Source organism: Parasteatoda tepidariorum, chromosome 4 (assembly GCF_982258835.1).
Source record: "Parasteatoda tepidariorum strain Cologne lab strain chromosome 4, Ptep-v5.0, whole genome shotgun sequence".
Lineage (NCBI taxonomy): Eukaryota > Metazoa > Arthropoda > Arachnida > Araneae > Theridiidae > Parasteatoda > Parasteatoda tepidariorum.
This window is the reverse complement of record NC_141758.1, coordinates 114101178-114126311: the sequence shown is the minus strand read 5'-3', so window position 1 is coordinate 114126311 and position 25134 is coordinate 114101178. Positions and strand designations below refer to the sequence as shown.

Sequence of the window (25134 nt, the reverse complement as noted above, 5' to 3'; positions counted from 1 at the left end):
ATTGTTTGATATGTTAACGTTTTTTTTTTTTTTTTTTTTGCATGTTTAAGTTTCTTCTTACATTACTTAAATATAAACTTTAAATAAGTACATTTCCCATGAGTTTATAATAGTATTAGTTTCTCTCAGGGTTTGTTGATTTAAATCATGATTTAAATAAAATTACTTTTTTTTAAAAATCATTGATTTAAATCAACTAATTTTTCTTGATATATATTGATTATAAAAGTTAATAAACAGTGTTTTAAATTATTGACACTTTTATTATTTTCTTTTCTTAGTTTCAAAATTTATTTTAAATAAATTTTTGCATTAATTAATTTTAGTTAACGGAATTACTTCCTTTCTTGGTGTGTGTTAAATTCCAACACATTTGAAATTACATTTTTAAAAATCTTTTGATTCTTGAGATTGAAAGTACAGATTAAAGTAAACATTTAATGCTGTCTTAATATAGACTTGCACAGCTGTAGAAAGTAATTATTAAACATGAATTTTTTCAAAAAATAATGTAAATATTGTTAATTGAAATTCTACCCTTTGAAAGAAAAAGCGTGGAATTAAAATCTACATTGTATTTTATTGGTGGAAAATGTATATTTCTGAAGCTTGAGGTTACATAAAAAAGAAAATACCTAATTTGCCAAAAATAGAAAGAAAAAAAAGGCCAATGAATTCAGATATTTATTTCCTGATATAGTGTCATTCTTCCCTTTCAAACTCTTTCAAAGTCTATTCGAAGCTGTAGGGTTATTAACTGGTATTTTTTCCCCCCATAATATGCTTACAGTACCTTTGACTTCAGATTCTCTATAAAGAAAGTTTGTGAAAAAAAATTCCTATGAGTACATAGATTTTTAAAAAGAAAATATTTTTAGCTTAACTTATCTATTTTGATATAGAATTAAAAGTGAATATTTTAATATAAAAATATATAGATTAAATATTTATTTTTTGATGAATGACTACATTTATAAACACAATCTGTTACATTTATTTTGTCATTTTAAAATCAAGCGGAAAAAAAAGAAATTTTAAATTAAAATTATGGTTTGCTAATTGAAACTTTGTTTTAATAGTTAAAGTAAGTGGTCTGTCCAAGTGAAATTTACTACCATTTACAGGTACCTACACAAATTTAACTTTAGGAAATACGGTAGAATAATTTCACAAAATACTTTATTCTTAAAATTTTATTTTTGTGTCTCGTAAGAAACGATAAATCCAAATTTTAAACATATTTGTGTTGATTTTTTAATATAATTTTTAATTTTCAAAAATTATGTCTAAATTTTCACAAAATAGTTATCTTTTAGAAAAACCTAGACAGACCCATAAAGTATTCTTTAAATTCTCTATTTGAACTAGTCTTTAAATTTCAATCATGCATTTGTTTCAAAATGGTTGCTATGCATTCAAAGCTATGTATTATAATGAAAAATTATTTTAGTAAGTTAAAATATTGTTCTAAATATTGTCATAATATAGTTCTAATGTTAATTTAGTTTTGATTAAGCATTTATAAAGTTTTTTTAATCATAAATTATAGTTCTTACAGTGTATTTGAATAAAAATCCAAAAAAATCTGATTTAAATCAAAAAAATCCGATTTTTTTTTGATTTTTTAAAAAAAAATCAAAAAAATCACGAACCCTGGTTTACAAGGTACTGGACACATTACAGACGAGGACCCACTTGAAGGATATATATCTCATAACCTCCAATCAAGCTTGTATATCTTTTTTTTTTTTAAATTAAGATTTAAAAATCTATTTAATGCATTGGCAATTGCAGTTTGCACGACTGGTTCTTGTGATATGGAAAAATTCCTGGAGAGATTTCATTTACTATCCAGGGTTTTAGTTTTTGCATCAAAAGCTGGTTTTGACACGACATGTCAAAAACCTGTCGAAAAGTATAATAAACTGTTTGGCGAAATGTGGCAAAAACTTATAAAAACCAGTGACAAGTTTCTTTTAGTCATTGAAGATATTTTATTAAACACCCATCTACATAATTATTTCAATCCTGCATAATATTTGCATTATAATTACTAATATGATTATTATTTATATTATACATCATATATTAAAAATGTATGTAAAATAATTTATTTGCTTTCTTAATGACTAATGTATTATTTATATTTTAAGGTTATTATGTTCGATATATTATAACTGTTAAGTTTACATTACAGATAATTACTATTGTTCTAATTGTTGAGTTGGTAGTTGTTATTCGTCTGAATATTGATGGTACAATTTAGACAGATTTCTTAGCTTAACTATAAAACTAAAGTTGTCACTAATAATTGTGTAATCTTAACCTGTGAATTTTTTTTTTTTTTTTTGTAATTCACATTATTTGTTTTTCATGCTTATGTGTGCAGCATGAAAAAAATAAGCAGACCACCCAGGATGATTTTTGATCTAATGATCAGATCTTCACATTCTCTGACTCAGTCCTAATGGTTTGAAAGGGTGATCTCAAATATGGCAATTAATTAGTGCAGATGACATTTTAAGGTACAAAATCAGATGGATTAAGGTATTCTGAAGAATTAGGATTTCTGACCCACAATCGTGGAAAAGGTCCCAATAGTTTGGTCATAGAGTAGTCCAAAATTTGTACCCCTTGATGTTATTTCGAATATTTCGTCATATCTCAAGAACTTTTTAGTCGAATTGAAAATTTTTTGCCCACAATTATTAAGTCGGTTTATCCAACGATAATTCGATGCAAAAAAATAACTTGCATATTTTATTTAGCAATAATAATCTAAAAGTGCACAGTTATATATATTTTACGGAATAATTTTGCTATGTAATCATTATATCATTTACTCGTATAAATTGATTAATTTTTTTCAATCAATCGGTTAAAGTGCTTTATCAAGTTGATAACAATACAGTACAGTTATTAAAATAAATTTCCAAATTCTCCTGTGATTTCACTATCTTTGATGAAACTGCAGATCTTTAGGAGCCAGTAATTCTAAATTTCTGGGTTCTTTTTTTTTTGTAAAAGCAGGTCTCTATTTGAAATTATTTAAATATCTCTATTTTAAGAATCTGCATAAAATGTAAAAATTTGAAAAACTGTGATTTGCAACTAATTCTGTAATAGTTCAACTAAGAATTTTAACAAGACGCAATTTGCTAAGCGTAAGATAAAACTAAATCTGTCCATTGCTTGTATGCAAAATAATTTAAAAATGAGTGTATAATATTTGGTAGCTTCAGTATAACTTAATATGAAAATATTGTATTCACACAAATTTAATCAAATAGATTATTCTCAATAAATTTTAGTTATCATATAGGTAATTCAAATGAAATATACTACTAATAAACTGCAATAGATTTGAAGTGAAAATTAAAAATTTGACTGTAGCAACTGTTACATCTGTTAAACTCTGACTTATTTTATTAGATCTGTAGGGAGGAAACAAAATTTACTTCTATTTTTTTCATTTCATAAATTTATTTATTATACTTTGTATATTTCAGTGACTGCACTTTGTGCTGGAAAAAAATCACAATTTTTTTTCAATTTCTATATATTTTTCTAGTAGTAAATTAGATAAATTGCAATTTTGCAAATTCTTAGTCATAATTATTCAATATTTATTATTGATAATCAATCATCCTCTTCACCAAAACTTATGATTTTCGACAGTGATTGTCAAAGCTAAAAGAGGGGTTAATGTCAGAACAATTGAACATCATAGTTGATCACTTGTTATTTTCTATGTTTATTTATTTATAATTACTTCACATTCATATTAGCTAATAATTATTTTCTTACCTAAAATTTTAGGTTTCTAATATGAGTGTTAAAACTGTGGTTAAATCTGGATAAAACAGTCAATTGTCTAATGCATGCCAACTTTGACTTTAGCGTTTTCTCCACTGTGAATAAACCTTGTCCTCTTTACTTCAATTTTGATTTTTTCCCCAGGCATGAAAATTTGCTTCATTTCAATAAAGTAAGTTGTTATGTCTTTACTCGAAAACATTGTTATATACTTTTCTATGGATGTTTAGTTGAAATTTTATAACATTTTTCTATTCTCTTTCAGAGCATATTCTCAGTTAAATAGTTTGAAATGACTTTTTTTAAAGTGCACTGAATGATGAACAGAGGTTCTGTATCTATTTATCCTTGTGGTATTGGTGGACAAGAGGGTATGAAAACAAGGTATTTTTTAGTTAGCTGGGCGCAAGAAATTTAATTATTTAATTTAATTTTTATGTGTTAAAAAAAAGTTGGAGGTCTACATTTTTCATCAAAAATATTTGTTTATGCAGGTGTAATTATTTCTGTTTTTTTGCTGTTTACTTATATTTTGTGGCTTTTTTTTTAAACATAATATTTACTTTGTAAGAGGAAGATATAATAATTTGTATTTAAACATTTCTATGCTTAAAAGTTTTGTTTTTCTTTTAAATTGTAGTTTTTGACTAAGTATGGTAAAATAATAAGCATTTCATTCAAATTATTTGTTGATGAAAGTATTTTATTTAAAGTCTGTTTATTTTTATAGATTAGTTTTTAGTTTTCACATACAATTTATATAATGTTTCTTTTGCTTTTGTTACATTGCTTTAGCTAAAAAAATTTTAAATCTTTACAAAAATTAATGATCAATTTAATAATTTATGCTCGACATTTTAAAGTTTTTATAATATTTTTCTCAATGTTTTCTGTCCATTAAGTAAATAATTCTATTGTGTATTAAATTCAAAATTTGTATGAAATGCGAAATATTTTCAAGTCAAAATCTACCATCCTTTTTTTTTTTAAACTCTTAATTATTAAAGATTGTTACTAATTAAAGATTATTATGGTCTTTGGTGTAATATATTCATAACATTTCAGTTTTATAGTCAGGCAAGAGATTGATCTGACTTGTCCCTGGACAAAATTTCAAACTTTTTAAACTTTAGAAAAAAGTTTCTGAATCAAAAAAAAAGTCTTTAGTGTCTATTTTTCTTAATATTTCTGCATTATTTTGTTTTACTTTACTATGCTATCCTATTTAATCATGATAATCTCTGGTTCGTTAGACTGTTAATGTGCACAAATTGTAACTTTAAATAAGTATGTAAATTATGAAAATGAGTTTTACATACTTTTTTTAAATTATTTTTTCACGAGTTGATATGTGTATTTTAGCTTTTTTATTCTTTTCTCACTCTTATAACAAGCCTAGTTAGTGACTATAATAAGCTATCTGATTGGAGGAAATAGTCATCCCTGGGTCGGGGAAGCCTGTTTCAGATACTTCAGACTTTTCTGTTATCAAGTAGAACTTAGGCAGGCATAAATTAAAGTATTATAAGTTTTTAAAGTCGCACTAAACAATAAAAATTTAGTAGACCAATGGGAGTACTATTCTTTTAGTGTACCGAGATCTTAATATGGTAGATAAACTTGAAGGGGAAAAATAAAACTTTATGTTTGCATAATTTATGTTATGGTACACATGCTATGAGATAAGAGACAGCTGCATAGAATAAAAAACAGAAATCAGGACACATATAATAATGAAACTTCACTAGAATTTATTTGCATTAATAAATATTATTAAAAATTTGCATTTAAAGCTCTCTGTTTTTAGATAAATGCAGTTTTCATTAACTTCTATCATCATAAAAAATTAAAACCATACACATCAATATCTTTACACTGCAATGCATCTTATACATAAAAGGGAACTTAACTTTTTTTTTTGTTGACAAATGCATTGTACAAAATAGTAAATATCATGTAAAGTAATTTTTGTCAGCAACATTAAGAATAATTATTATAAACATTAAGTATGCTTTTACAATTGTTATAATATAAACTATGTAAAATGATTTTTCCTCACTATCCTGTTCCTCACTATCCGAAACGTTTTAAAACTATTACCCCATAATGATTTAGGAGTACTGTTTATTAAAATTTAGTAATAAAAAAAAAGCTATAATATTTGTAAATAAATTCAACATACTGAGTAAAATGTTGAGATTAGAGAATAAAAAAAACTGTGAAATTAACAAATATACTAAAAATTAATTATCTAAAAATTCCTAAATAAAGTAAATTTTCAAAGCCCAAAAGATATTTCTTTTAGCTGATAGACAAATCTCGCTGTCAGTCCACAGAAAGCACGTAAATTTGAAATTTAAACATTTCAATTTTAAATGCTTCATCTCATGGAAAAGGGGGGTGGGTGGAGAAACCTTCCAAGTGTAGCCACTTTCCAGAAAAATTTAAAAGTTGGTAGCAGTTGTTATCCAAAAATATTTGTAAATTTATGTCACAGCTGACAAATTGTATTCCTGAAATATCCCTAAAATTAAAGCCTTTGAAACTTACAATAACCTCATTAAGTAATTGGCGCCTCTTTTAAAAATTTTCCAGACTGTGGCCACCCTGCAACGCGTGGAAGAACTTATTTATTTCTAAATATTCGCTACTGAAACCTTCAGCTTAGAATAATAAAATTAGAATTTTTTTTTAACACATGGAATTCAATATAAAAAATTATTTTTCATTATTATTTTGCTAATTCCTAACATTTCGACAAATTTGGCACCCATGCATATCATTTGGGTGACATTTGTAGAACATTTTACGAAGATTGTTGCCATATTAGCATAAATCTTATAAATTTTAATCAAGTTCGTTGCAGTATTTAGTTCTTATGATGCCGATCTATTTAATCAATCCAAAAAGTTAGAAATTTCAAACTGTTGATAGTTTCCCACAACATATATTTATTAATATATTTTATTTTTAGGATTAAATGGGCCTTAATAGACTTCATCCTAATGGCTGTGATAACGTTGGGGCTTCATAGCTATTGTTTTGCATAGCTGCAAATGCACTGAGAGTCCCGCAGTGAACTGACTGATCATCAAGATCCCAATAGAACACTGAAGTCAAGCATCACTGGCTGCGGTTAGTGTGCGGGTGAGTAACCTCTTTGATCAGCATGCAAATGGACCGAGAGTGTGCTGTATCGGTCCTCGTTAAACTGTTTTAAGCAAAGTGATTGACTTCGCATGTCATCAGGCTACCGAAGCAGAGGTCATCCCCTCTCTAGAGGATGAAAAATGGTGATGGCATGTCTTCGGATCATCCTCTGCGATGTTTCCCAGATTGTCGCTAATAGCCCATAGTTCAGATCTAGTGGGACGTTAACCATCAACTGAGACTCAGATGTTTTGTATTTTAAAAAATTTAATTTAGAACTACCTACGTATAATCATTTGTGTGGATCGGCTCTTCTTTGTCGCTTTGTTCTTTCATGAATCATAGTTTGTCCGTTTAAAACAAGGTTAAAACCAAAAAAAAATTTTTTTTAGAAAAAGATTAAGCCTGGTTTTCTTATAATTTTTTTTTTAACAAGCATCTTTTTAAATAAATTTTCTGCTATTTATGTGAATGTTTTCAGTTTGAATATTGAAAAATGAAATAGAAATTCTCACATTTGTGACAATTTTGAGTTTAATTGATAATTGGAATTCACCTTCTTAAAATAGACATAAATCTGCAATTTTTAATTATTTATGTAAAATTAATTTTGTCCCCCCCCCCAAAAAAAAGCCTATGTAAAAGAAATTAATGCAATCAATTTTTAGATAAAATCATAACTCTTAAAATGTTAAATAAAATAGATTGTTAGTTATTCCCTGTTATGTTAGTTTTTTTGTATTATTTAAATTGTGTAATTACTGAAAGAATTAAAGTTTTTCAAACTTTATTTTTACAAACTTGTTAAAGATACATTTTTGCTGCAGTCAAACGTATAAACAGGAATGAATTACTTTTCTAAATTTTATTTTAACAGTTTAATTTAAGAATTATTTTTTATTATTTAGGTGAACAAATTTGTATTGTATTTATGCAGTATGCTTATATTTATCATTATAATATTTAAAATTGCTATTTTTATACTTTATTTAAAAAAAAAAGTTTGAGAAATTTTTTTTAAATATTTTTAAAATATTTTTTTTTGTTTATGCTGAAATATAACAATAAGAACTTTGTTACATTTAAAGCTAATGACCAAAAAGTTTTTTTTTTTGTGTGTGTGTTTTAGAACCATTAAGGCTGAAATATACTTTTACAATTTTAAATGTTTGTAATTATGTAGCCATTTATCAATTTTATTCTTTTCATCATTTTAATTATATTATTTAGTTGAAATATTACATTGTCTTGTTTCTCCCATGATGCTGCATTTTAAAATTACATTGATTTCACATTTCCTCGATCACATTGATTCAAAGCAACCAGGAGTAGCAGAAAACAAATATGAAATTGAACTGAAAAAATAAAATTTAGAAAAGCACTTTATTCTTGTTTATACTTTTGTTAGAACAAGAATTACTTTTGAATTAGTTATGATCTAATTTATTTTAAGCATTTTTACAAAACCTCATGTTTTTATTTTAAATTTGCTTACAATACTTTATTTCACATTGGTATTTTTGTGAAAACTCGAAACCCTAAGCATTTGAAAATTGCAGTTTTGTGTTAATTTAAAATAATGGAATTTGACTCAAAATTTCCAAAAAGGTGAGAAAACCATCTTGTCACTTCGCAATATTTAAACAAATAAAAAATCAATATAAATACTGGAAAATGTATTTATTAAAAAGATTCTTTTAAAAAACATATTCTGACTTTGTTTTCTTCTTCTTTTTTCTTCTTCTTTTAAATCATTTTGTTTAAACATCATTGTTTTAAACCAGCTAAGTCTGCTAAAGAGGTGATTGTGCTCCGGAAAAATATCGGATTTTTCGCTAACAACACTCCTGAAGTTTCTGGAAATCCTAGGTCCAGAACCTTCAAGAAATCATCGATCATGTGTAAAAATTCTTGTCTATTTTATTTAAAAATATTAGAACTAGAATTTATACTTGGCGTCTTTCATTTGTAAATATTTTTTCTGGCAGAATAATAAATGTGATTAGAGATAAAAGTAAACTTATACATAATTATTCATTTAAATTATCTGTAAATAATTCATTTAGAATTTAATGTTTTGAAAATATAAATGATTTAACTTTATAAAGACATAAATTTTTTGAAATGCGTCATTAATGATTTTAATAAGAAATTTTCAGGATTTTTGAGTTGGGCTCACAATCACCCCTGAATAGTTCAACAATACATCGGAATAAAAATCCAGATAAAAAAAAATATATTTAGGAAGAGAAATGAGGCAAATGATTGTTACAGTGATCAAGAATTTTATGAATAAAATGTGATAATTTTCATTTCTAAACATATAAATGTTGAACATTGTTTGATTGACATAGTATTTTGACATTTGCTTAAAAACTTATAAAATAGTTGATATCTAACGTCTAAAATTAAATTAAGGAAATGAAAATAAAATACAGGGTCGCCACTCCGCAGGGAGAATAGGGAAAACCTGAAAAATAAAGGGAATTAAAAAATCAACTAAATTAACAGGGAAAATGCAAGGAATATTTATTTCTTATTTTCTTTTTTTACAAAATGTTGTCCTCTTTAAGTGCAATCTATGGGGTATTTAAATATAGTTCAGTTATACTTTACTATTTTATTTGCTGTATTTTTTTTTATGTATGTTAAACTGTTCCTTATTTAAGTTTTTCTAGCAATTAAAACTAGTATTAGTTATCCTGATATAGCGTACAAATTTGCGCAGTAATTGTGTGTTTCCTCTTAGTATATTGTGTATAATATATACAGGGAAAACGCAGGGAGCTTTTTTTTTCTTCCCAGATTTGAGTAGCAACCCTGTAATAAATCTGTAGAATAACTTTTTTGCTCTATGAATTATTATTAATTATTTCTTTTAAATTAAATTTAGTAATTTTAAATTATATTTGTGAAAAAAATGTCATTCTTTTTCTCGTGTCTTTAAGTAGATATCTCATTTTATCAATTTTTGGCATTTAGCTGAACAAGTCAAAAAGGGGCGAGTAGTAACAGCTCAACAAATAAAGTCTTGGCCATATACTTAACTGATGTTATTTCTTGACAAGATTGGAAGTAAAAAAAATGAGTATGTTCATTTTAATTATGTCATAAATTAGTTGTAGTATTTTAGTATAAAATTTTTTAATATAGCCTTGAACAAAATCCCTGTATTAAGTTACACTTGTTTCAGATTGGATAAATTAGAATAGTTATGAGTGTAAATTAAATAATTTGGTTTCAAAGCTCAAAAGATTTTGAAATTTTTTTTGAAGTTTTACAGTTGTGTACTGTTAATTATATTTAATAACTGTTAGGCAATTATCTTTGGTGTTCATTTAGTTTTGACTTCTAATTGATCTTGCCTTTTTGAATAGCAAATGGGGAAAAAATGTTCACAAGTTCAAAAACTTTTTCAATTTATGATCAATAGAGAAACAGGTTTAAGTTCATGGTATCTGCACACCAGGAAAGTCTTGAATCTTGGTATTGAACAAAATTTGTCATGAAATGTCTTGATTTTAACTATTTATGTTTAAAAAATCATAGATTCAGGGCGCCCAAAAGTCTCTTTTTTTTTAAATAGAATTTACCCCCTCACAGACACACAATTTCATGATGTTCCGAATATCTGAATTTGTAACAAAATCCCCACTCACAGTCATATTTTATTAAAATAAAAAATGTTTTTATTGTGTTCTTTAAAAATTATGTTGTTCTTTTAAAAAATGAAAGATAAAACATCATTTTTAGAGCGAATTATCTTTCAAACTTCTGTAATTTCAGAATTTTTGTTATTATTTTTATTTTATTTTATCAATTTAAAATTCTAGCTGAAGCAAACCAGTCATTGGCGATTTTTTTTATTCCGAAAAGAGAACAGAAATATCAGGAATATTTCTTTAATCTCTGATACACAAGAAAAGCATCTTTAAAATATATTTCTGCAGTAAAAAGGAGGAGAAACAAATTGCTTTTGTATTTTTTCAGCTATTTTATTGCTTCAACTTTTTCTTTACTCTGTTTTTTAAATTTAAAATAAATATGAAGATGCAGAGTATGAATTTCTGTTATACCTATCATTTCAATTAATGTTATAATGCTTTTTTAAATTTATTGTTGTGCTTTTGTCGGAGAAAATAGTAACTTCGTTTAGTCATGGAATATTCTTGGAATTAGTGATATAAAAAATAAAATATATAAAAAATAAAATATATAAAAAATGAAATGAAGAATAATTAAATAAAAAAATTAAAGCAACAGATGATAATTTTAATTCTGAAATCGTAAAACATGTAATTTTTGTTACTATTTCATTATTGATATTTTAAAAATAAACTTTTGCTGTGTTTTTAAAATATTCCATGCAGTTTTGCTTAAGATTAGATTATACATCTTATTGTCTGAAATATTCATTTTAATTAACGCATTTTTATTGCCTATTTCAATAACAGTTATAAGTGAACGAAGACTTTCGGGAGCCACTATAATTATAAAAATGTATTAATATATAATCACCTGAAACGGTTTTTTATTTTTGCTTAATGAAAATATGTTAAACAATACCTATCCAAGGTCTTATTGGTCATTCTTTTTTGTCATTTTCTAGTACACTTTGAGCAAAAACTACTTAAAGTAACACATTAAAAAAATTGTATTCAATAAAAACAATATATTCTACAAATTAAACGTATTTTTTCTCCATGTCTTAATTTCCTAAAAATTAATGTTGTACCAAAACATTAAAAAATAAATAAAAAAATCTTGCAAAATTGTCAAAATAAATTTTTTTTTCAAGATGCTATGTTTAAAAAATAAGATTTTAAATAAAATATTTTGTAATATAGACACTTTTTTGTACACATCCTGCGCTTTATAAGAGAAAAGAAACACAGGCCTGGAAGATTAAGATAGTTACTTGGAAAACTTGGAAAAATAAGGGAAATTTGAAATCTAATTTGAGTGACCACCCTGCTCATAAAAGTTGCCAAACCTGAAAAATGTTACAAGCGTAATCAAAATAAAATTCTGAAAATATTTTTCATTATAAATCTAGCAATATTTTATATCTGATGCTGAAAAAAAATATATAAAAGTTTAAGTTATAATATGTTTGATGATAGATAATTTTTAAAATGAGGAATAGTTTGTAACATTTTATGATTTTCAACTTTTTCGTTTTACAGTATATTTAATGTTTTCTAATGTTATGTTTGTAACATGTTATGTCCATATATTAAACCATTTTATTTTGTATTTGAAATTTGTTAATGAAAACTTTTTCCTCTATTTTGTTTTGGAAATAAGACTACAAAATCATTGGTGTAGGTGTCTATAATCAACTAAAAATATCCTAAGTTTAGATTTAGAGAACTTATTAATTTGAAAGAGAATCACTGTACTTTGTGTAAACTAGACCATTTTCTTTAGATCTGAAATCTTTTTTTTTTCTATTAAAACGATTTCTTTAGTTTTTTTATTGTAAAATAATTGAATTTTTTTTAAACTGTTTTAAATGTGCTGAGAAAATAATTAATAATCACTAATTTTTATTAAATTAGTTTTTTAATTTCTGAGAATTTTTTTTTATGTGGACCTCTGATGCCCAAATCTTCCATGCTTAATGCTTGCATATATTATGGCAAATATATTTTTGTACAAATTTTATTAAATTATTTATAATTAATGGAGATAATTAAATTGCAAATTCTTTTACCAAAACTTATATTTTGGTTATTATAATTAAAAATATTTAAAGATTGTCATTTTATTTCAAAATTTAGAACTGGTGGTCATCAGTGGGGTTCTCCAAAAATTTCTTCTAGAACTGGTGGTGTGAACTGGAGTCCAAAATTCACCTGTGTCAAACTATGTTGGTGTGCCACAGAATGTACCACCTGTGGTAAGAACAATATTTTTATAAAAATTGATTTTAATATCTTTTCAAGGTTGCTTAAATTTTTTATTTTTAAAAAAAATGAAACAAACTTGTATTTTTGCCCTCTATGTTACCTTACTTGTTAGGCATGAATTTATACTTAAAAAAGCGTATATCAAGTTGAATTGAGTATGCATAAGTGCAATTTCAAGAATAATAATTATAGCATGTTTCTTGTAAAAATGTAATATTACATTAACTTGCATATTGTATGACTTTAAAAAAAGTGTTTATAAAATTTTGTTCGATTTGTTAAGATGTTTGTGCACTTCAAATTTCAGAAAAATTTTTTCACTTTTGTCCTCAGAGAAAACTATTTCTTTTATTTTCTAACAGTTATTGATATGACCTCTGATATGACCTCTCTGAGGGCTGAAATTAGTCTTGAGAAAACGCAAGAGACCAGAATGACCATAGGACAATTAATATCTTTTTCAATTAGATTTTTGAATTTATCAAGAAAAAAAATTATTTCTTCTTTAAAAAATTAAATTAACATACCTGCCAAGTCTCCTGTATTTTACGACTGTCTCCTGTTTACCCACATGTTCTCAAATTTCAAATTTGGTGATAAAATATCCACTGATGGCAAAAATAATTATCTTATTACTCAACAGATGATACTATTGCTAGCACTGTAGTATGCTGAATGTTAATAGTTTAAGAAGAGGTCGGGATAGCCTGGTTGGTAGGGCACTGGGCTCATGTTCTAGAGTTTGTGGGTTCGATCCAAAACCGACCGAAGACTCCCTATGTAGTGAATGGTGACTGATGCATGTTAAATCTGTCGAGTCGCAAAGTCCTACATGTTCCCATAACAATCTCTGGGGGTACTGATCCAGGAGCTCCCTCGTCTTCTGGATTGGGATCAAAATTTCAAGAATACAGAGTTGAACAATGGCAATCGTAAGCCCAGAATTGGGTCAGCTGTTCAAATAAAATAGTTTAAGCAATTATAAATAATGGTTTTAAAAAATCTTCTTTAGATTAAGATTTGTATGCATATTTTTTACTTCGCTAAATGTAAGTGCTTATATTATTTCTAAATTTGAATTTTTACTTTTTGACTTACATAATTATGCATCATGTGGCAAAACTTTACTCATAGCCTAAAAAATGTTGCTAGTAAAATCTCCGTTATTTTATTTATCCAATGTGGACAGATATGAACAAATATTTTTGGTTAAAAATTATTTAAAATAATATGTACTTTATTATTACTTTTATTACATTATAATGAAAATATTATTTGTTGTAAATTACAAAATAATCAAATAATGATGTGACACCGCAATGGAAGAATTGGACGCATAATACTTCCAACGTCTTCCGTGTTGGATCTACTTCAGTTTGTTTGTCGTCCTCATTTTTTGAAATTTTGAAAGAATTAAAATGAAATGTTCAAATTGGGGATTTTTAAAAAAGAAAATTTATAAAGTTAGGAATAAAAGTTTATGATATATAGAGATATGAATGGCTCCAAGAAAAGATCATTGTTTTTCAGGAAATGGTGTTTATTTTAAGCTTTATTTTTTAATGGCTTTTATTTTTCATGTTGTGTAGCGTTTTTGAAATGTGCTTAAATGTACTTATTTTCGATTTTCATTTTTTTTAAAACCCTTAAAGGTGCTTTTTTCTTTGAGTATTTTTAAAAAGTGCTTTTGAAAAAGAGATTATTTTCTTTACCATGTCGATTTTCGGCATGTATTTTGCAAAAGCGCGGTTTTCACCTTGTTCTATTCAACGTTTTCACATTTTATTCAACCACAATCCATTTCAGCCTATCGTCTGTCCAATAGCGTATGAAAGCAGCTATCATTTTACATGTTTAATGAAATACTTGCGAAACCGCATGTTCGTCTACTGATCTGAGTTCTTGGAGGTTCTAGCACTCTCATGTGCAACTCTGCTGCATTTTGCTAGATATTCTCAATTCCAGGTTTCATTTTCCACCCTCATTTTTCGGACTGAAAAATCTCTCGATCTTTTTATGGTGGCTAATATAATCAAGAAAAGAGTTCTTTGTCAAAAACTAATTATTTTATCACGATCATGTAAAAACTTTGAAAATAATTTTGCATTTTGTTAATGTATGCTTAAAAATATTTTTTTAGTGCTTAAAAAGTACTTAAAAGGTGCTTATTTTTTGTTGAAAGATTTGGCTATGCACCCTTTTTTTGTTTTGTTTGCTGTAAAAAAATCTATAAATATTTCTTTAAGAAAAAATAAACAAGTCATTTTTCTAATATGTGGACCATTCTCATGGAAAAATGCGTAAAAAGTTTAAGATTATATTATCAAATTCGAAACACATTTTTTGGAGTAACAAACTGGCTCATGTGAACATGAATAAATATTTCTTAATTATTCCCTTGTATTTTAATGTAAGCCAATTTCTTATTCACACCCATTTTGAATATATGTGTAAACTAAGTTCTCTAGCAAAGTTTGTCTCAAAGTAGTCACTACAATTCAAAAATAGTTTGTAGTCGGTTCATTTTTTAAAAAAATAGTTGTAGTTAACTGCATTTGTAGCAAGTTGTAGTTGTAAATTCTGTGTAGTTGCAGTGAACTACAAAAATAATGTGGTTTTTCAAACTACTGGCTGAAACTCATGCTTAATCATACATTGGTGAATCTGATTAAATTAAACTTAGAGTTCATTTCAAAAATTGAAATATATTATGTCAGAATATTTTGTCTCAATTCTCTGGGATCTGTTTAGAAGAAATTTGGGTCCGGTAATGGATCCTTCACAAAATATCTTTTCATAAAAACGGACCCTTCACAAAATAATTTATCTTTTAATCGGACCCTTCACAAGTGACACTCGAAAGACTATTGCGTATTATTGTAAATGGGCAGGGAAAATTGACTGATGCTGAGTGTTTTGCTAATCATGTTTTTCTGCTTTAATTCTAAGGCTAAATTTGATCTCATTTCATTTATATTAGATCCCTTAACTTCTTCGAAGTAAAAAAAAAATTTATAAATTCAAAATGTAGTATTCAAAGAAAATATATCTACTTCTACAAACATCGTGTGTACATTCTTATTGATATTAAAGGATATTTTTTTGTAGATAAATAATTGAGCAATATATTATTCATAAAATTTATTGATAAAATATTATGTAAATAAAAATTAACTTATATCAATTTTTAAAAAAAACTACTATAAATTTAAGAATTGTTTAAGTTTACTTAATGTGTAACACATTAAGAGTGATACATAACTGAGTTATGCTATTTAAAATGTGTTCATTGAAATTATTAAAAATGTGAGCGATTTTGTTTCCATTATTTGCCCGGAATGAATATTCTGTGTTGTGCAGAATAGGCTAAATACCAAATATTTGTATGTTGCATCTCTAATTTAGTAGCAGCAATAGCTGTTTATTCTTGAAAATTAAATATTTTTAACTATAATTTTACAGTGTTGAGCATAATCTTGTGTCCATTTACAATTTAAAAGCTCCTTGAAAAGGTTTTTTTTGCAATAACGGGACCCTATTTGCACAAATTCACAAAACAGGACCGTGGTTGAAAGAATGTGACTTAACGCTTATTTTATATTTACAAATCACGAGTAATTTTTTCACAATTTTACAAATACAGAACCTTTCACAAAATGTCTTGACAGACCCTGATTCTGGTATAATATTTTAAATTATAATTTTTATCTAAAAAAATGAAGATTGTTTATTTAAATAACTACATTGTTTCTCAATTCCATCATACTTTCACTGCTAGGTTTAAATTAACCAGCTTATAAATGTTTGCAAAATGTAATTTCTTTGTGATAAGCCTAAATGGAATGAATGGAATTTTTTTTCCTTCTAGGCTGCTGTTGGACAAGGAATGGTTGGAATGGTCAATGTTCCAGTTTATGGCTATCCTCAAACAGTAATACCTACTATGATACCTTCAGGGTAACCAATACAGTTACATCTCTAAGTGATTTTAGGTAAAACTTTAAAAAGTTATTCCAAATTGGTTTTGCAGAAATTGTTTTATTTAACAAAAAAATTGACAAAAAAGCCCATTTATTAATTTTAGAATGCCGCTACTGGAAAGGCTGTTCTTTAGATTAGAACTATGTGCAAACAAATTGTTTAAAACTTTCTAGATTTTTTTCCCCTAAAAGTTTTAAATAATAAAAAAAAGTCATTTAAAAAAATGTTTTTTTTTTCTATTTAAAATTATTAAACGTTGCTGTTTTTAGCATTTTGAATAAATAACTCTTAATTTTTATTGTCATTTTATTTGCATGTAGCATTTTACTTGATTTATAAAATTAGAGCTGATTTCATTTGTATATTATACCACATTATCCTTTTTTTATTGTTATCCCTGTTATTTTATTTGTTTTTTTTTTAATTGTAATTCCTGCTATTATTGTCCTTTTTTATTGATTTGTACTTCATTTACATTTTAGTTTTTTATCATATTTACTTGTTTAATTTCCAGAACTCGATTTACTTTGAATTTAAATAATATTTTACTTGTTGTATTCTACATATTAACAATTCTTTATTTTTTCTTTCATTTCATTAATTTATGTATTAAAATTAGTTTACTGTTAAAACATTTAATATTAGTTTCCATTAATATTAATTTCTATTAATATTAGTTTTCATTAATATTAGTTAGTCTTTATTTACTGTTTAGTTTCTATAAAATTTTGTTTTTTGAATTACAAGATTATATATTCTGATTTTGTTCTTTTGTTTATTTTTTGGCACATATTTCCTATTAGATTTTAAAATAGTTATTACTTATTAATAATAATTTTTCTCTATGTTTTTTTCTTCAACTTTTTAAATTTCATTTTATTTTGACAAATAACTAACATAGTCTTCTATTTGTGCTTTATGTATTTAAAAGTTTCCTTACCATTATTTTTCAGTGTCAAATTAAGACTACCCTTTCCCTCGTGTTTTGAGTATTAAAAATCCAAATCTGTCATATTTTTACTTAGAGAATTACATAACTTTAAATAAGGTAATTAATTGTCTATCTATTTCAAAGCATAAAACAAAAGTTATTTAGGGTGATATCTCTTTTTTCCAGCTTACTGTAAGCAGTTTATTCCATTTATTGTTATCCTATTTTTGCTTAAGTTTCAGAATTTGCTAATTAAATTTTTTGAAAAATAATTTTTAATCTAATTTTTAAATTATGTTTACTTTAGAATTACACAGATATTCCGAATTTTAAAGAGCTTTATTTAAAGCAATTTAATGGAAGAATTGAGTTGCTTTACTTTCAGAATTTGGTTTCCTTTTACTTTATAAGTAAAAAGTTTTCTACACTTATGTTTTCAAAAAAAAAACAAGTGCATAAATTTTTATAAGGTTTAATTGAATATTATTACAATTAATATTTGTCACCCATATTAGTTCTGTCAAAATGTTACTACTCTTGTAATGTTTTACTGAGAATTACTTTAATTTTAGTCAGAATACATAGTTAACATTTTTAGTTAATCTTGTTCAATTGCAAAATTAAATTGTTTAACTTGTAGATTTTAACATGTTGTATGTTTATGTTGATTTGTATGCTATTGTTTAATTCAAAAAATTTAATTTTTTATTTTGAATTGTAAATAATATTTTGACCTAGAGTATTTTGTGCGCAAGTACTTTGTCTTCAAATACTTTTTAATTACTAACAACTTTTTTATTTTAAGATTAAAGTTTTCCTTAAACTAGTTCTTAGATTTTCATTGTATTAAGTTTCGTATTATTGCAATTAGTTTTAGTAAAATATTAGTATAATTAATTTTTTTATTTATTTCTTATTTAAATTTCTTATTTATTATATCTTATATCTTAAAAAATTTCTTATTTATTTTATTTCATTTATTTATTTTATATTGTTTATTTAGCATATTTATCTCATTTAGTGTATTTATTTCAGTTATTTATTTCTATTTATTTATAGATCTATTAGTTTTCCTTAAAAGTTAGAATATGATTTACTTTCTTTATTTATATATATATATATATATATATATATATATATATATATATACACAGGGTGTCCCAAAAGGTCGTTTACAAACTTAACATGCTGGTCTGTCATATCATGATGAACAAGATTTACATAGGAACTTGTGTCCGAAAATTAAAACTGCGACCGCTAGAGGGCGATAATTGCACGAAAACGGGAGAGAGGGAAAAACAATCATTTCAGGCGTGGACGTTGAAGGAGAAGGATGAATGAGTTTAGTAACGCAGAAATGGCCGACATGCATTACGTATACGGCGCCGCAGATGGAAATGGACGAGCCGCGGAACGGACGTACCTTGAGCGCTTCCCAAACAGACGTCAGCCAAGTCATGTTTTGTTTGGACGATTGCACCGCAGATTATGTGAATCAGGTGCTTTCGCAGCACGTAGCCACATCGGTCGAGAACGTGCTACACGCACACCTGTCGTAGAGGAAACCGTGCTACAGGAGTATGCCATCAACCCGCAAATAAGTCTCCGAGAAGACGAACGTGTCTTGGGTGTAGCTCGTTCCACCATGACGCTGTAAAACGTGCATTGTGGCGAATGGAAGGAATTTTGAGCATTTGCTGTGATGTAATGATGTTTTATAATAAAAATCATATTAACACCGCTATCGATATCATTTTTTTCTCCTCATCCAAACCTGCACTTATCGCCCTCTAGCGGTCTCAGTTCTAATTTTCGGACACCAGTTCCTATGTAAATCTTGTTCATCATGATATGACAGACCAGCATGTTAAGTTTGTAAACGACCTTTTGGGACACCCTGTATATATATATATATATATATATATATATATATATTTCGTTTTAGTTTTGTGAACATTTAAATGAATTTTTTAATTAATTTTAGTTTAATTTTAATATTTTATGTTAATTTTTCTTAGTTTATTGTTTCTCAGGTATCATACATACCTAATTTGATTTTTTTTGTTGAATTGAAAAAAGAAAACTTTTATTTTATGACTTTAAAATTCTTATCCTACAAATTGTTTTTGTTTAGTTTCAATTTAGTATTTGTTTGCATCAATATTGAGAAAAATTCTGCATATATTCTTGCAATCCAGAATGGTTTTAATGGCAATGGAAAAATAATATCATCCATAAAAAAAAAGTCATTAGCTTTGATTTTGGCTAATACAAAATAGCCCAAAGTTTAAAACATAAATTGGTCATTTCAATATTAATTAATATTAAATTAAAATAGAACAATGTTAAATATAATTTCAAAAGGGTGTGTTTTGGAGCAAATGTTTAATCTTGAACATTTTTATCAATTATATGAATAATTTAAAACTTCTTTAGTTTCTCATTCTTATATCATGATCTTAATTAGTTTTAGAGGTCATCTATTTATATAATAATTTTTTGATTTACCGAACATTTTTCACAAAAAATTGCATTTACTGAAGGACTCTTATCTAAAAGAAATATTATTTTTCAAACTTATAACATTCATATAAATTACGCTGTTTTATTTATTTTTCTTTTATAGCTTCGCTGTTCTTATTTTTTTTCTGTATTTTCACATTGATTATTTTATTAAACTGGATACTTTTATTGATGTATTATAGCAATTTAGAAAAGAAGAAGTTTTAGGTCAACCTTTTTTCGAACACTTTTTCTGTTTCCAAACATAACTTCAAATTTATAAGTCTTCATAAAGAATTTAATCTACATCTATGCATCATAATAAAATAACATTTGGGCAGTAACAGAAGGAAAAATATTAATCCCCCCTTTATTTAACCCATCCTCCTTTTTCACTATCTCTGAGAGACCATTAATAGCTACCCTGTAAGGTAGGTGTTTAACAGTTTACTAAGTAGAACTTTTTTTTTTATGTCCAGACGTCAATAAAGCAACAACCTCGATTTTGCTTCAGTGATAAGAAACAAAGGTCTCTGTAATCAATCTATAGTTTCAAAAAATTATAAATTTTAAAAAATTTAGTTTTAAATTGATATAGATGGAATTGTTTAATTCGATAGAAAAATATTATTTAAAAAATATTGACTCATTTTAGAGCAAAAAAATTTTAGATTGCTAAATGATTTATAATTTATTTTTATTTATTCAGAAATGGAATGAAATGAAATTTGAGAAATATTTTAGAGAATTTTAAGCAATATTTTAACTATTTTTGGTGCATAGTTTAATTTATGGTAAATAAATTTACAATATGAAAACAAAGAAACCGTCTTCCTCCTTACTACTAAAAAAAGGAATGCCTTTGTTATCATTCTATAATTATAAAAAGAAATGTGTTATAAAGAGGTAATAATAATGTACTTTTTATTACAGTGTCTACAACAAGGGAACTCAGACCTGTGGGACTGCTTTTGTGATGCGTTGCTTACAGCTATAGAGTCATTCAATTAAGTAACATATTTTAAGGGGAAAATCGAGTTTAAAATAAATTGAGCAATAACCACTAACTATTACTATCCCCTTTTCCTTTGTGAAAGCTAATTAGAATTCTATCCTTAAACTTCAACTATAATGGAATGTGACACTCGACGAAGTTTCATCATCAGTTCATAAAAAATAACAACGCTCCAGATGCTTTCTTTTGTCAAAAGTAATGCAGAGTGGAGAGAAAGATCTTACAGGTCTCATAGTTCTTCAACCTCATTTCCAGGGATTTCACAATGATCTGGGATCTACTATAAGTCGACTAGATGAAGACAAAATAGACTATATAAAGACAATTTTTCCGTATTAGTTTAAGAACCGAACTGAAAATCTGTTAAAGTGATGCATCTTAAGAAAATTAATTTTTTCCTGTACTGAGTATCTGGGTTCTAATTCGTCACTTATTTCGAAAGTACTTTCGAGACAGTAGTATATTGATTGTGCACTATGTTGATTGTGAAATTCATTATAATATATATATATTAATGCTGAAATTAATATTCATATACCGGTATATATATATATATACAGGTGGATGTAATTAAAATACTATTTTGTGTTGGTGTCATCATTTACCCCCAAAATATAAATTTAAAATCAAATCAAGTCCTCGCAGGTACATTTTAAATTTAAAGAAAGTCAATTTATTTTTATAAAACCTTATGTTCAGCACAGCATTTTGTACCTTTACCAGCACAGGTACAAAATGCTGTGCTGAACATAAGGTGATAAACTGTTATAACGTGTTGTCTTAGCATTACTACAAATTCGTATAATTAACATGGAAAAAGTTTTTTTAAATTTACCCATACAGTTTTAAAAAGAACATGATCACTTTTAATTTGCTTTATATGATCGATAATATCGATTATAGTAAGTAATTACAAAAGTATTTAAAAATACCTTTTTTTCTTCGGGGAAGAGGGGTCAGGGATCCAGAAATAAAATAATACTATATGATAAGGGTAAAAAAAGGACATTTTTTAGGAGTGTCAAATCTACAATGTAGTATTTTGATCAATTCCGATAGTTATCGTTATGAACTACTAAAGTCTTAATCTCGATATTTTTAATACAACAAAATTATATTGCAACACATTCGAAATATATTAATCACTTTTAAAGCTCTTTGATACCATAGATTGATACATAGTTAATCTAAGTTACTTTTCGATAGTGTTTTCATAGGTTCTTAAAATTCCGATCTTTTAAATTCGATATATGAATGGGGTGCTTTTGATGTGCTTTAGTGTCAATTTTATCGTAAAGTAAAGTTATTTTTTCTATCATGTTTGCATTACAACATGATTGTGAAAAATTCCATGTTTTTAATGTGCGGCTTTTTGCAAATCAAAGTAGCTCATATTTTTATTTTTTTATCGTTCTTTTAACATATTGCTAGGCTTTTTCGCAGAGTATCAAAAAACCTGATATTTTCAATTCGGCATAATAACGACTCCCAATTTTCGAAACAGGCAATCCATGTAATCTTATTTTCTAAAAAAAACTATAATTACTACTCCTACTATTTTGATATATCTAATTTACTAATCTGATATAACTATCTAAGCAAGCGAGATATTGTTTCGTTTGTATTTTTTTCGCTTAATAGAATGATACAGTTCACGAGTCAATCGAACAAATTGCTCAAAAGTTGCCAACATTATAATGCAAATACTAATTTTGATGTACTATGACTGTTGTACACTTTTTAGAATGAACGATTTGATAGATCGTTTTCTTCATAATAAGTGCAATTCTATAATAAATTTTGCAGTAAAGAAAATCACTCTTCAAATTTTGAATCATCTTACTCGTGTATGTTCTCATTCACTTAAACGAGAAAAAAACAAACAAAAGGAAACAGTATTTTACCTGTATGCACAGCAATGTAAACTGTGTAATAAGTGCAATCATAAATTTGAAATTCTTAACTTTTAGTTTCGGGATTGGTTTTGAATACCGCTATATATAAAATCTATAACAACTCCAGTGAAGGAACGTAATTTTTTCCTCTTTTTTTTTTTGCGTTATTTTCTAGACAAACATTTAACAAATGTTTGAATGAATTTCCGTATTAGGTCTTCGGTAATTCTATGTAGTTACTTTATGAATCAATAGATGGCGAATTTAAAGTTCTTATGAAAATTTCCAGCTAACATAATTTTTTTTTACCTGCCGTAATTTAATATTTAACATCAGTAGATTCTGATTATTAAAATACAATTAGTAATGGTGCTAAATATTAATGATTTGCATTAAATAAATAAAGTAACAAATAATAACAATATACAGTAACAAATAACATTTTAATTCTATATTTATTACATGGTTTTTACTCATTGATTTTAACTAAATTGATATTGTGTTATAATTATTTCAATCACGAGGACACGAAAAAGAAAGTTGGGTATTCACAAAATAACCAATGATTTTTCCTAACGGAGTACCTATACAGTCGGTGAATAGCTGAGACTTGAAATACAGCACTAGAGCTGGGAAGAAGTTTTGTGTGAACAAGCGTAACAAATTGAGAACATCTTGGAACAATCTCAGAAACATCTTGGGGGGGGAAATCTAAATCCCCCTCTAAACTTTTTTTCAGTGAAAAATACTTAATAGATAGATAAGATTGAAGCTTTTAAATTGTCCTTCTTTGTGGTAACTTCTGTTACAGAAAATTAGGAAGACGTTCCTTGACTAACATATTTTTTAAAACCAATTACGTGGTTAGGCGCTACATCAATTTTTCTCATTTTCCGCGTACACTTGTTAATTGAACATTTAAAACTTAAACAGGTTTTAGAGTGCGACTCGATCTTGACTATAGCGTGTGTTTTGTTTTATTTCATGTTCGAGGAGACTTAGCTTAATTTTAAAAGTATAAGACTTTTTTTTAAGATTAAATAATTCAAATAGGCCACAAAAAGAAACAAGAATCGCCCAGATATTCTTTTAAGACTAACGTAAAAAGTAACAATTTAGTTTTAACTTGGTGTTTCCCCAGTTCATTTATAGATTATTGAAAATGCTGTAACAACGTGATGGGATATTTATTTATCCTGAGTTGAGTCACTTTAATTAATTGATTTTATATAGAGTATTTCAAATGAAAATTACGTCAATGGAAAAATTTTATTAGATTCAAAGTTAATATGAAAAAAGTAGGCATATTTTATAATGTAATATGAGTTTAATTTATTTAAGACCAAATGAATAATTTGTTTATAAAGGGGAGTCGGGTGTTCTAATCCAGTTAACGTTCAAATGGCCAAATTTGATATGCAGGGCGCGAAATAATAAGTGAACGTTCAGAATAACTTTTAATCTAATCTAATGATCGGATTTTCGCACCTTTGAAGTTTAAAGACTTAACCTAATATATAAATCGTTCAAATTAATGTTAACAATGTTTTAAGTTACGATATCAGACTCAAAAAAGTACTTTCTCAGAAAAACATATATTTTAAAAAATTTTTTCCGATAGCTTTGGTATTCTCTCCCTTGAAATGAGGGGAGGGTGGTCGAAATCTGGAAAATATGGTTCCAACTATTTATACAGGAGAGCGATTAAAAGTTTGGACCTATCCATGTCAATTTTACTTTTTTCGTATTTCGTCACATCTGTGGAAAGCAAATCAATAAGTTTTTGCACACAATTTTTAAATTCCCTTATCCAAATATAATTTTATGTAAAATAATAATCATTATAATAGAGGAGTTTTAAAATTTGCTAACTCATAAACTATTCGATCTATTTCGTTCAAATTTTGTGATTTAAAATTAAATATTTTAAAA

The 25134-nt window shown here is 26.4% G+C and overlaps 1 protein-coding gene across 4 annotated transcripts; it reads left to right on the top strand.

Moving 5' to 3' along the window:
• Window positions 1–1654: 1654 nt before the first annotated feature.
• On the top strand, window positions 1655–21898 carry LOC147812576 (uncharacterized). 4 transcript variants are annotated; one of them, XM_087161926.1, is made up of 7 exons: window positions 1655–1732; window positions 4082–4187; window positions 6791–6963; window positions 9918–10054; window positions 12750–12868; window positions 16747–16870; window positions 21226–21898. In XM_087161926.1, the coding sequence occupies exons 4-7, from the start codon at window positions 10017–10019 to the stop codon at window positions 21287–21289; spliced, it is 345 nt and encodes a 114-aa protein (XP_087018052.1). In that variant the 5' UTR covers window positions 1655–1732; window positions 4082–4187; window positions 6791–6963; window positions 9918–10016; the 3' UTR covers window positions 21290–21898. The 4 variants fall into 4 exon arrangements, with proteins under 4 accessions (XP_087018052.1, XP_087018051.1, XP_087018049.1 ...); XM_087161925.1 differs by having other exon boundaries at window positions 4082–4200; XM_087161923.1 differs by lacking the exon at window positions 1655–1732 and adding an exon at window positions 3801–3988 and having other exon boundaries at window positions 4082–4200.
• Window positions 21899–25134: the final 3236 nt, after the last annotated feature.

Coding starts and splice junctions, on each gene's coding strand:
- LOC147812576 (XM_087161926.1), top strand. CDS start 10,017: ATGTTATTTCTTGACAAGATTGGAAGTAAAAAAAATGA. Junction 10,055..12,749: donor ATTGGAAGTAAAAAAAATGA/GTATGTTCATTT, acceptor TTCAAAATTTAG/AACTGGTGGTCATCAGTGGG. Junction 16,871..21,225: donor ACATCTCTAAGTGATTTTAG/GTAAAACTTTAA, acceptor TTTTTATTACAG/TGTCTACAACAAGGGAACTC.